General features: G+C 46.8%; 1 protein-coding gene across 3 annotated transcripts in view; it reads left to right on the top strand.

The window, feature by feature from the left end:
- Ubash3a (ubiquitin associated and SH3 domain containing A) overlaps window positions 1–8,115 on the top strand; it is a 38,204-nt gene extending 30,089 nt beyond the window's left edge. The window contains exons 13-15 of one of the 3 annotated variants that reach the window (XM_076916562.1): window positions 632–741; window positions 2,828–2,990; window positions 7,966–8,115. In XM_076916562.1, coding sequence (XP_076772677.1) covers window positions 632–741; window positions 2,828–2,965 — 248 coding nt within the window. In that variant the 3' untranslated portion in view covers window positions 2,966–2,990; window positions 7,966–8,115. Of the gene's footprint in view, window positions 1–631; window positions 742–2,827; window positions 4,005–7,965 lie in introns of those variants that run through there. The other 2 variants (XM_034524651.2, XM_076916563.1) reach the window with 2 other exon arrangements.
- Window positions 8,116–13,410: the final 5,295 nt, after the last annotated feature.

Raw genomic sequence — 13,410 nt, 5'->3', positions numbered from 1 at the left:
ACAAGGGAAGCCCAGAATGACAGAATAGGGTAGTCAATGCCTAAGGAAAGAGAGGCTGAACCACAGCCCACCCTTCCTAACCACAAACCATGCTCTCAGCTTTCCCGGCTTCACACTGTCAACTGCTGTCCCTCCCAGCTTCGCTTTGTCCAGCATGAGGCACACACAGAAGTGCTGGATCCCATACCACTCTCCAGCTGTCTGCCCATCATGTCACCTGAGGCGACTCCCCTAAACCTTATCTAAAGCAGGCGGCATCTCAGGCTCACAGTGATAAGCCAGATAAAGTTGGTTGGCTCGGGTCTTGGTGGCAGCCATCACACACACACACACACACCCCACCGACTGTGGCTGACAGGACCTAAGCAGCCAGCCACAAGAGGATAATGACTCAGATCATCCTTAAAACATCCTTGAAGCCGGCACATGGTCACCACACCCTAGCCCCAGACCCCACGTCACAAGGTGGTGTGTTCTAAATCATACCAAATGACTGGGTCTTCCTACCCACACTATTTCCCACCCCACCACCTCACCGGGGCACGGTAGCTGGACTTGCAAGTTTGAAGAGGCTTATATGTTGCAAAGGGCTCTCTGAGCCTGCTCTGACCTTGAGGTGTTCTGTCTACAGTGGGCATCACCCTCATTGTGAGCCACAGCTCAGCGCTCGACTCCTGTACAAGGCCACTCCTCGGACTCCCACCCAGAGAATGTGGGGACTTTGCCCAACTGGTAAGAAAGGTATGTATGTGTCCCTCTTATTATGCCACTTTAACCTCCAAGTTAAGGCAGGCACAGGGTCATGGCACTCTTTATAGAATGACAAGCATCCTTCAAACCCAGGGCTGGCAGGACTATGTGAATGTGCCAACCTGCTCCCATGGAGGGCATACCAACAGGAACTGTGGAGTAAGCCTGCCACCCTAACACCTGAGTGCCAGTCTCCCTAGTTCTTTGCAGCCAGCAATGCCAAGAAGTTTCAGGGTTTGTTCAGAGCTAGCCCACAGCCCATCCCCTGCAGCTCTAACAGCACAATAAAGGTCCTGTGAGAAGCCAGGAGTCATTGTTTGAGTAAGAGGAGAAGGCTAGACCCTGTGTGGTCCTACCTTCCTCTGGGGGCGGGGGGCCTGAGAGGGGTACTGACGGATGGAAGGAACCTCCACCCACTCACCTCCTGAGTCACCTCTCAAGGGACAAATGGAAACTCACTGTAGCTATTTGTAGCATGACCAGGTGCTGGACCAGCATTGTAAAAGCCTCTAACGGCAAGCTGGTGACAAGCACACTTTGGTGGCACTTTGGTTGACCTATTGAATATACCCCAGAAGAACAGAGAGGGAGGTGACCAGGCTATGAATTATTCATCTTTCTCCCCTGGTAACCAGTGTAGGGCTAGGCTCACATATTCTCCCTCCCCTCCCCCCTCTTTCATCAAGTTAATTAACCAGTCATCCTGTGCCCTGACTTTATTGGTATAGAAAATTATAGATAAGACCCAGGCATGATGGAGCATGCCCGCTGTAATTGCAGCTACTCGCCAGACTGATGCAGGGTGACCACATGAGCTTCTGGGCTCCCCAAGCAGCATAGGGAACCCCAGTTCAATAAAAGAAGAAAAGAGGGAAGAGAGGAGGAAGAGGGAAGAGGAGGGTGAGGAGGAAGAGGAAGCTGAGAACAAGACAAGAGAAAAAAAATGATTCCTATAAAATCTAAACTCCAGAACTTTCTTAGGCTGACCACTTAAGTGTCTACCTCTACTCCATCCCAGATTAAACAGCCTGCAGATCAGTTTATCCCAGGGCTCTGCTGATGGATGATTGAAAAGACCGGTCCTTCCAATCAGGACCAGCATGCAGGACCCTGAGTATTCAAGGCTTTCCACTGACCAGCCCATTGCACCCTCCCGGCAGTCCCTGTCTGCAGATAGAATGGCTTTTCCCGAGTCAGCGGTAGCATCTGCTCAGATTCCCCCCCCCCCCACCATCTTAGGATGTTTGCAAATTTTGTCTGACCAAAGAATTACTAGACATTAAAAAGAGGGTGAGGCAGTACCACCAGTAAGAAAGGCATGTCGGGCTAGTGAGATGGCTCAGCGGTTAAGAGCACTGACTGCTCTTCCAGAGGTCATGAGTTCAAATCCCAGCAACTACATGGTGGCTCACAAGCATCCATAATGAGATCTGATGCCCTCTTATGAGGTGTCTGAAGATGGCTACAGTGTACTTACATATATAAAGACAAATAAATAATAAAAAGGCCGGAGCAAGTGGGGCTGGAGCAAGAGGGAGAAGGGAAGGGGAAAAATAAAGAAAAAAGGAAAAAGAAAAAGAAAAAAAGAAAAAAAAGAAAGGCATGTGGACAGAAAAGCTTCAACTCAAGAATCCATCGGGCTGGTCCTTTACAGATGAAAGCACGGAGGCCCAACCTAGTACCTTGTGCTTTGCTCTATAGTCTAAAACTGCAATCCTTAACCTTTCTGTGGGGCAGAGGCATGAATAAGATAATTTGTAGCTAGTTGGCAGGATCTCCCACCCCCACCCCACATAGGTATGTGGGCCTGGTAATTCTGTGGGAAGGGAGGATTGACCCACAGCACCACTCCAAGTTGTAACCAATCTCTAGGTAACAATGTAACCCATAGTTGGGAGGGCGGATCACCCCCAGGCAAAAGTAACATGGTAGGAGGTGCTGGCATTGGTTTCAGGGCTCCCTGGCCTAATTTGGTCCCCTCCATGACCCAGAGGCACATTTTCAGTAAGTTTAAGAAGTGCTCTGACATTGATTGACTTGTAACAGAACATTATAAACATTCTCAAACCTCTTCCAGATTCCGTCTCTGGGAATGTGCTTCTGTGAAGAAAACAGAGAGGATGGAAAGTGGGACCTGGTGAATCCACCAGTAAAGACCCTGACACATGGGGCCAACTCGGTCTTTAACTGGAGAAACTGGATCTCAAGCAACTGAGCCAGCCCAAGCTTTTCCAGAAGAGGTGACTGCCATATGCCGATGCATGAGGGGCTGTGATTATGATTACAAAGGCAGCCTAGCCCCTCGCCTGGTGTGACTGGGGAAAAGAAAAAAACACACTTGATACTCAGGGAGAATAGCCATGGCTCATACCTTTGTCCCTGCCAGCTGTGGATCTGCTGTCCTGCCAGCCACTGCAGAGGCCAGAGCAGAGGTCTGTATTACAATACACACTGCAACACGCACACTGTGTTGGAGAGAGCAGAGGAACTGCCTCACTTCCAGGAACTAAAGACTCCTCCCACTTGAAGATGCTACCTGTCTATTTTGTATGTTCTTAGGAGCCCTCCTTCTTGCTATAGCAATCTCTCTTTAGTCAGCTGAAAAAGGAACTGGGGTCAATAAGAGAAATGGCTGGCCCACCAGATCAAAACCAGGACAGCAGCTGGCACCAGCACTTATGTCGGGATTCTGTGCTGTTGCCTGGACACAGAGCTGGAGACCGTGATGCTCAAAAGCAGTGCCAAGTTCCTAATGCACATAGACAAACTGTGTGGTTCTGGAGTCAGCGTGGGCTGTGTCCCCCTGCAGATTCTAGAGGATTCTTCCCCAGCCATTTCCAGAATCCAGAGGCCTCTATCCTTCCTGGCATCATATTTATTATATTATATTCCTGGCATCTATTATATTATGATGCTATTCAAATCAACCAGTTTGGGGACGTTCTAAGGCACGGTCACATAGCCCCTGCCTTGAGCCCCCTGCCTCCGTCTCACAAGGACGCTATGACAATTTGTGCTCAGTAACCTAGGGTCTTCTCCCGTCTTAAGATCCTTGGCAACTGAACCTGCAAAGTCCTTTAGCCACAGGGGTCACCTGTTAATGGTCCCAGAATTTAGGATGTGTCTTTGAAGGCCATCCTCCAGCCTACCTCAGCCTCTGTTCTTCCAGGCACATCACGGCTATTGTACAAGGGTCTGTCTAGACATAAAGGTCTGAACCTCCTACACATACTTCGTGCGGGTCATTTTCTGGCTTCTTTTTTCCTCTCCCTTCTTAGCAAGCAGGTGGGTGGGGGGGAGATGAGGGCTTTGTGAGTGGAAGGAGTGAGCCCCTTGCCTTAATAGGAACGGGTGCCAGCGGGGAAGTCTGTCCCTAAGGCTTGGACTGAGAGAATGTGTAAGCACTGGATTGTAAACTCAGCAGAAGCTCTGGCTTGGAAATTGTTGGATCCAGTGGTGAGTGGGATTATCTGTATAGTGTCCTTCCACCTCACCCTACAGAGGCCATCCTGTCCCCAAAGCCCCATGCACAAGTGGCTTACAGTGCAGTCATCCCCACACCATGATGGAAAAAAAAAAAAAAAAAAAAGTTATTCTTTGCCAGCCCCCCTGTTGCAAAATTTTGGTTACTTTTTACTGTTGTGCTCTGAGCTACAGCTGAAGGCAGGAAGGACCTGGAATGGAGGAGGGAGGAAGTGAGAGATTAGGGGAGGGAGTCTTCTTGATACTCTTTTGACTGCCTCTCCCTGGGGTGACCCTTGATGTTTCTGAGCTGGTCTGACCCCTGCTGGCAACATCTGGAAGGACACCTTCCTCTGAGCACTGCCCTGGCCCCGCCTCCCAATCCGCAGTCTTTGACCTTTTGACTTGAGTTTTTAAAATAGGAGTTTGATTGACACGTGTCCTAGGCAGAGCTGCGTTCTTTCCTCTCAAGTTCAACCAACAGACAGTTCTGCAGGGTTCAGCAGTGCAAACAAAGACAAATGATCCTATCAGTGGACGGACAGGTCAAAAGCTCAAGGCACTCTCCCACTACCACCCTCCCCCAACCACATCCGAGTCCCTGGGGAAGTCTGGGAAGCAACTTGGGGGCTGGGCCACCCGAAAATCTATTGAGAGTCATTGCTGTGGGCTGAATCAGTTGCTCAGGCACACAGTCTTTATCCCCGCATCTCAGTGTGAGACTGCATTTGGAGATTGAATTGTTCAACAAGAAAAAGGTATGTGTGGGAGACACACAGAGAGGGATAGAGACAGGCAGACAGAACATGTGTAAGCACACTCTGCACGTGCAGGTTACAGGGAATATGCGGCTGTCAGACACTACCCACCTTCACACAGTTTCTAGTTACATTTCTATCTCTGTGACAAAACCTGATGACCAAGGCAGTTTTGAAAGCATTTAATTGGGCATGCAGTTTCAGACCTCTAGAGTCCATGATGGTAGAGCCAAGGCATCACGGCAGGGACATTTGAGAGCTCACATCTTGACCTACCCACAGTGACACACCTCTTCAATCTCCTAGGCCCTCCCAAATAACTCCACCAACTGTGGTCCAAGTGTTCATACAGGGACAGTGGGGGAGGGAGGGCATTCTCATTCAAATCATTAAATTCAGCGTGGTGGTTTGAATACCTTGCCCCAGGGAGTGGCACTATTAGGAGGTGTGGTCTTGTTGGAGTGGGTGTGGCCTTGTTGAAGGAAGTATGTCACTGTGGGGATGGGCAATGAAACCCTCCTCCTAACCACTTGGGAGCCAGTCTTCTCCTAGCTGCCTTTGGAACAAGAGGTAGAACTCTCAGCTCCTCCAGCCCCATATCTGCCTAGACACTGCCATGCTCCCACCTTGATGATAATAGACTGAACCTCTGAACCTGTAAGCCAGCCCCAATTAAATGTTGTCCTTTATAAGAGTTGTCATAGTCATGGGGTCTCTTCACAGCAATGAAACCCTAACTAAGACACTTAGGTTCTAGATATTGAAGTCAGGAGGCCAGCCGTGAGCACCACACATCTTTACCTTCTGAGACATCTTGCTGGCCTGGAGTCAGGATCTTGAAAAAGGTACCTGAATTAAATGAGGTTGTCAGGATGGGTCTAATCCAATCTGACTGTCCTTATAAGAAAAGGAAGTCAAGATACAAACACAGACACATTGTGGTGGTTTGAATAAAAATGGCCCTCATAGCTTCATATATTTAAATGCTTGGTCATCTGGAAGTGACACTACTTGAGAAGGATTAGGAGGTGTGGCCTGTTGGAGTAGGTGTGACCCTGGGTATGGGCTTTAGGGTTTCAGAAGCTGAAGCCAGGCCTAGTGCTTTTCTCTTTTCCTGCTGCCTTCTGATTCAGATGTAGAACTCTCCAGCACCATGTCTGCCTGTGTGCCGCCATGCTTCCTGCCGAGAGGATAATGGACTACACTCTGAAACTGTAAGCAAGTCCCAATTAAATGCTTTCATTTTTTAAAAAAGCTGCCATGATCATGGTGTCCCTCCACAGCAACAGAACACTGACTAAGACACACATAAGAGGCAACCCTGTGAAGACGTATCAGACCTCTACAAGTCAAGGAGAGAAGCCTCAGGAAGAAGCAGGCTGGGTGATACCTCCATGGAGGATTTCCTTTTGATTAAGTAGTCCATGCACACCATACAGTAGTCACGAATAACTACTACAGTGCATACGAGAGCACCAAAACTCTCCCACCCAGGAGCTGGACACTATGCAGGTTTTGCAGCTCCATGTGAAGTGCAGATGACCGGACCTGCCTACACAGCATGCATGTTGAATTAAGCCTCATAAGTAATGCAGAAATGATCTGCACGGCATGGAGGATACATGTTAATTGTATGCAAAGATGACTCCATTCTTTGTAAAGGTTTTGTGCATGCCAAGATCTTGGTTTCTACCAGGATCCAGGAGCCCATCCACAGGGAATACCAGGGAGTGGTTACAGAACAGACACTAACAAACACAGACAGGAAAACATGTGGGACTCCCAAATGGAGCAAAGGTTATTTTGAGAACAGGAAGTGGTTGTATCTGACTGCATGGTCTTCTACTTTCACTAAGAATAGATTTGTCAATGTCAAAAAAAAAAAAAAAAAAAAAAAAAAACTCTGAGTCAAGCTCAGAGGCCCAGAGCCTGGCCCTCACCCACACCTGTTGATCCTCTGAGCTCCACTTCCTTGTCTGTGAGATGAGCAAACATCAGAAGCTTCCCTGTGGGTTGTCAAATGGCGATCAGCCCACCCAAGGATGAAACTTTCTTCTCCAGCTGCAGTAACAGTTCCATTACCACTCATGCGGCAGCTGGATTAGCCAAGAGCTCTCTAGAGTGCCTCTTGGCCCTATGAACAAGTGTGTCAAGTCTAGCGTGACCAAGCAAATGCCAGCCCGCAGTATCAATTTCCTGGAGAGAGAAGGCTATAACCACCTAGGATTTGAGAAAATAGACTAAAATAGATCTTTTTTCTATATCCTGCAATGCAAGAAAATCACGTAACAAGAACGTAAAATAGCAATTTTGTTGGAGTCAGAAATTCAGGATATTTTTAAAATAAAAAAAAGAAAAAGAAAGAAAATAAGAGACATTCAGAAATGACTCCTGAAAAGACACAGACTCCAAAAATGGCTTTTATGGACCCTGGTTTCCTGGCAGAATATATTGCTATATAGAAATGTCATGAAAGAACCCATTATTTTGGAGACTGAAAGAAAAATATTAAAGTGAGATCAGGTTCCACATTTGTGGCATGGGTCTGTCTTCCTACCTTGAGTAACTGGAACACAGCCCCAAAACACAGGCAAATTGCTGAGACAGACAACAGTCAAGGCAAGATGGCAGCTTCCGAAGGGAAGGGAGTCCTGTGCTTCCTGTGGCTTCCTCCTGGAGTGTGAGCAGATGGAACCACCACTTGAGCAAAGGGGCCCCACGAGATGTCCCTGGAGCTCACCACTATGGCATACCTATGGCATACGCTGCCTGCAGCTCACCCAACAAACAAAGCATTCAGTGAGGTAGCAGGCTGTATTTCAGCTCCATCTACCCACAGGCCCAGGCCACCCAGTGATGTGATTAAAAAAAAAAAAAAAAAATGTCCTACATAAAAAGAGGGGTGACCATGATGATGCATGCACAGAACCCCTAAGGCTGGGAAGAATACCCTGGAAAGGACAAACTGAAGTCTGTCACTTCCTATCTTTTCCAGGGCTGAAGTGCAGAGCTTGCTGGAGAAGGTGCTTGCCACTCCAGGGAAATAGCCACGCCCATTGCCTCCAAGGCAGAGCTGGCCCCAAGTCTACAGGAAGCAGGTGGGCTGAGACTGGCCAGGCAAAATACAGAGGTAGGACATTTCTACAAGGCATGAACCTGAGGGTGTGGTATCTCTCCCCAAATGGCCACAGCTAGGTGATCCGAAGATGGCAGCAACCAGTCTAGACCCAGGGAGAGACACCCTGCCTCCTGGAACACACTTCTTCCCTACTAAGGAAGATTGGCAATATGTCACTGAAGAGACGGGCTGAAGCTTCACTACTGAGACACTGAGAATGGCAGGTAAGGAAATGAATGCCAAGAAACTGACGAATGGCACAAACTATTCTCTTAAGGATAAAACCATCCTGAAGCAAAGTGTTCTTTAAACCTGCCACATGCAGTGTTCACGAATGCCAGCGTGTACATAGACACATCAGCCTAAGACTCAAATGTCAAGCTGATCTTCAAATAACTACCCGGTCTAGAAAACAGCAACGATGACCACTACAAAGCCTCCGACAGGTTTCAACGTGATACAATGTAGCAACAAGTATCAAAGCAGCAACACCTGGCAGAGACTTTAGCTCTGGGCAAAAAAAAAAAAAAAAAAAAAAAAAAAAAAAAAAAGCCAATGGGTTCCTTCTCTTCTCTCCTTCAGAGAAAGTATATGATACAAGCCCCTGTAAGCCACAGGCACACCTCACGCTAGTACAGATTCACTCTGCCATAAAGCAATAAAGTGAACCACACACTGGTCTCCCAGTGAGCATGAAAGTTACACCACACTGCTCTCCGCTAAGTGTGGGATAGGGAGATGTTTTAAAATACAATGTCTAGACCTTACTTTAAAACATTGCTAAAAGGGAAACCAGTAACAACCGTCTTAGCTATTGGGAAAATGATGTGGGTAGATTTTTAATGGATTTGCCTGTTGTTAGATTACCACAAACTGAGAGGGAAAGAAAAAAGAAAAAAAAAAAGCCATAAAGAAAGACCTACATCAATGTTCTGCGGGCAGGGATAGAGCAAAGGAAACAAGGTATGTCCCTCGCTGCAGTTACCTTTCTGTTGCTTTGAAAAAACGCTCTAAACCTTGGTGTTTTGGACTCGGGAAATACTTGTCCAAATCCCATTCTGTTCTCATTTCTCTGCTTTTGTTCAAGTACTTAACATTTTTGGATTCTCACACCCCACATCAGTGTCCTTCCCACACTTCTGTAATCTAGTATGTAAATCCTTACTCTGACACACACGCGAAGGTTTGAAGTTATACCCCTACCGGCTGTGTATTTGAACACTTGACCCAAAGCTGGTGGTCTGGTAGCTCCGCCTCCAGGAGGGGAAATGCTATTGGACTTTCACTTCCAAGTCACAGGCCATCATGGAGGGAAGTCAAGGCTAGAACTGGAGGCAGAAACCTGGAAGAATGCTGCTTGCTGAGACAGCATAGGAGCAGCTCCCTGTGATGGTACCAGCCACAGTGGGCGGCTCTTACATCAGTTCGTAATCAAGTAATCAGTACCTCTTACATCAGTTAGTAATCAAGACAATCTCCACCCAAGACACGCCCACAGGCCAACCTGATTGTTGGGGGTTTGAATTGTGCTTACCGGGGACTTCATAAGTCCCATTGCAGGTCCCTGCCAACAGTTGGCTTTTGACAGGTCAACAAAGAGCCAGTGGCCAAGGAGGACAGAGGTGGAAGGAGGACAGAGGCGGGATTTAGGATTACTGGGCAAGAAACGCTGAGGAGAAAGGAGGCAGAATCACCATGATGGGGAAACAGAATGGTCAGACTGAGGAGCCCGCTGACAAGTGAGAATCTGGGAAAGTGGCCCCAAGGTCCACTCCCCCGATTGGGTCTGGGGTAGCAGAAATGAAATATAGATTTAGCAAGTATAACTCAGGAATATTGGAGGAGAAGGTGGGTTAGCCATGTGGACTTAGGAAGAAGTCCAGCTGTTTGCTGCTAAGATATGATTTAAAAAATTATGCTGGCATGTCTTTCATTTGTGAATCCAGAGCTCTTGGGCAGGTGCAGAGCCGCATGCACCCCCAGGAGCATAGAGTGGCTTATGAGTATTTACCGCAACACCTGATGACGTGAATTACTCAACTAAGACACCTTTTTCAGGTGATTCTGGGCTGTGTCAAGTTGACAGTTAATTCTGAGCAGGGCCTCCCCCACGGTCTTCAAGAAATGGACAACAGGCAATAGAAGACACTAAACCCTGTAACCACCTGTAGGAAAACCTGCAGCTATTTTTCATGGGTTTTAATATCTCTCAGTAGTCACTTAAAACAGAAAGAAAAATCAATAAATACATAAAAGACCTGACAGCACTACCAATCAACTTGACTTAATCAATACTTATGGAGCACCTCACCACACAGTGGTATATAATTTATTTTTTTTCCGGTACAGCATGGCCTATCTGCCAAAAAGGACCACATTCTAGGCTATGAAACAAGTTGTAATAAATGTAAAAGTAGTTGAATCGTGAAGTATACGTTTTCATTCCATAAAAGAACTAGATTAGAAAAGATGACAGAAAACTTAAAAAGAAAATCCACATATTTGTGAATTAATAATACATGTGGATCAGAGGCAAAGCCAAGAGGGACAAAATGGGACAGGCAGGACGGATCTGCCGTGAGAGGTGCGTGCCAAAAAGCCTAAAACTCTCAAGATTGACCCTCAGAACCCACCTGGTGGAAGGAGAGAACCAACTCCCACAAGTTGTACCCTGACCTCAGACTGCATGTGCACACACACACACCATAATTTTTTTAATCTGAGAAAATTTTCCAACTTGGTTCAAGAATAGGAATACAACCTATCAGAACCTGTGGACTGTCATTACAGCAAGATTAGAGAAAAATTAATACCACGTTAAAAGTCATTAGTGGAAGAAAAGCCTAAAATATATGGCCTTAGCATCCTAACTATGAATAACAAGCAACCTCTGTAAGGGTTTGAAAATCCCCGAAGGAAGACCCCAGACTCAGTATGCAGAAACAGCCAGTATGCAAGGGATACCATTGTTCCCAAATGGCAACCCCCCCCCCCCAGTTCCTTTTATTACAGGACTGCTTAATTGCTTCTGAGATAACAACAGACTTTTAAAACTTAGGGTACATTCCAAGGGGATACAGAAACCATTAACCGAAAGTCATAAAGAAGATACACATCACAGGACGCCCGGTACGAAAACAGGGGAAAGATATTGACTGAGTTTGTCTAAACAAAACTTTAAAGACAGCTTAGTCACACACTTAAACTTCCCCATGACCCTCCAAGCCAGTGACAAATGGTGAAAGTTAAACCAGATAATTTTCCCTAGTGTATATGCACGTAGGCATTCTCTGTTATAGCCTCTTACTCAATTTATGACTGAATTTATGTGCAGACCTGCAGTGAGGTTTTTTTTTGTTGTTGTTGTTGTTGTTTTTGTTTTTTTGTTTTTTTTCCATGTGAACGCAGTCTGAGAGTTGTACAGTTACCAAGAATGAAGGGCAAAATTAAGTCCTCCGCCCCTTTTCTCCCCAGACTTCAATTTAGGGAAGCGTAGTTCCCTGCTGAGGCTTTACCTAGCTTCCCCGCTGTGCCACTTTGAGGTGCTAACTGGAGGTTGCAGAAACTAGCCTTAAAGCAACTAGGTCAGGCTGATCGGCTGCAGACCTGCAGAAGCAGAATACCCTTCACCCAGGATAGACAGCAAATGGTCTAAAAGGTTCATGGCTTATTTCTGAATGGATATGAAAAATGAGCTCCTTAGCTCAATATGAGCAAAAGAAAGGGATTCTCCAAGACCGGAGCAGGAATCAATGCAATAGAAAACAGAAAAAGAGCAGGCGGTGGTGGTGCCTGTGTTTAATCCCAGTACTCGAGAAGCAGAGGCAGATAGCTCTTTGAGAGTTCAAAACCACCCTGGTCTACAGACTGAGTTCCAGGATAGCCAGAACTACACAAAGAAACTCTGTCTAGAAAAAGAAAAAAAAAAAGCAAGCAACAAAACAAACAACAACAAAAAGAAAATAGAAAAAGAGATTAAAATAACGCACAGGCTGGTGCTTTGAAAAGATCAATTAAACTTAGAGACCCCCAGCCAGACTAACCAGAGCAAAAGAGAGACAGCTCCCAAGTCATCAGAAACGGGGAGGGGCATCTCCACGGAGATGGCAGGTATGAAATATCACACCCAACAGAAACCTTTATACCAACAAAGCAGCTACTTGAGTGAGACAGTCCCCTAAGGACACAGCTAACTGTGTTCACAGAGGAAAATAACTGGAGGGCAGTTATAACTGTACCACATGCCTGCCAATCAAGGCTTAAGAGGCAGAGGCTTGAGGGCAGCACAGTTAGTTCCAAGTGAGGGTGGCACAGTGAGTCCCTGCTACCAAAAATAAAAGAAACAAGGAAAGGGGGGACGGGAGGGGGAGAAGAAAAGGGAGAGGAGAAGAGGAGAGGGAAGGGGGGAAGAGGAAAGGGAGAGAAGGGGAGAGGAGGAGAGGGGAGGAGGAAAGAGGGAAGGGAAGGAAAAGAAGAGAAGGGGAGGGGAAGGGAGAGGAGAGGAAAGGAACGGAGGAGAGGAGAGAGGGAAAGAAAGGAGGAGAGGGGAGGAAAGGGGAGAGGAGAAATCTGAAGTCTCTTGGCAGTAGAATACTTCCCCAGCATGCTCAAGGCCATGGGTTCTACCAGCTGCATTGGGACAGACAAAAAAAAAAAAAAACATTGAAACACCTTACAACAATTAGCAGAAAGCACCCCCCAAAGAATGACAGACCCAAGTGACTTCATGAGTAAAGCTTGTCAAGCTAACTGCTCGTAGAAGATGGCTGTGCTTTATCTGCTGTGTCAGTGTCTGGGTTTAGCTGTCATCCTCTGAGGCCCAAAGATGCGATATCGTATAAGACGTTAAAGGAGGTGGTGTGTCCAATCCATGGGAATTAACACTGAGACTGTTCTGCCTAATGGAAGCTATAAACACATTGCACCTAATTTTTAAAGTCAACTTTGTCACAGGTGTGTGTGTGTGTGAGAGAGAGAGAGAACGCATGGTATAGGTGGGTTTGATACCTAAGGTTTCAGATCTCCGCCAGGAATCTTGAGAGGTACCATCGTGGTTAAAGCCGGCACTGAAATGTTTTTGTGAAACCAGGTACAGGAGGGGAAGAGCCAATAGTAACTGCGCTCCCGCGGGCTTCCCTCAGATCCAGCAGAAGGGCGTGTGTGTGTGTGTGTGTGTGTGTGTGTGTGTGTGTGTGTGTGTGTGTAAGCTTGGCCATTATAATTGCTGCATTTGGATGACAGATTGTGCAGAGTGAGAAGGCTGGGTGGGAATAGAGAGGACAGAGGAGCTAGGGGGTTGGCTATTCTGATGTCCTCACCAGG

The sequence above is a fragment of the Arvicanthis niloticus genome, chromosome 20 (genome assembly GCF_011762505.2).
Source record: "Arvicanthis niloticus isolate mArvNil1 chromosome 20, mArvNil1.pat.X, whole genome shotgun sequence".
NCBI classification, from domain to species: Eukaryota; Metazoa; Chordata; class Mammalia; order Rodentia; family Muridae; genus Arvicanthis; species Arvicanthis niloticus.
The sequence above is the reverse complement of the archived record's forward strand: the minus strand, read 5'-3'. Positions and strand labels throughout refer to the sequence as shown.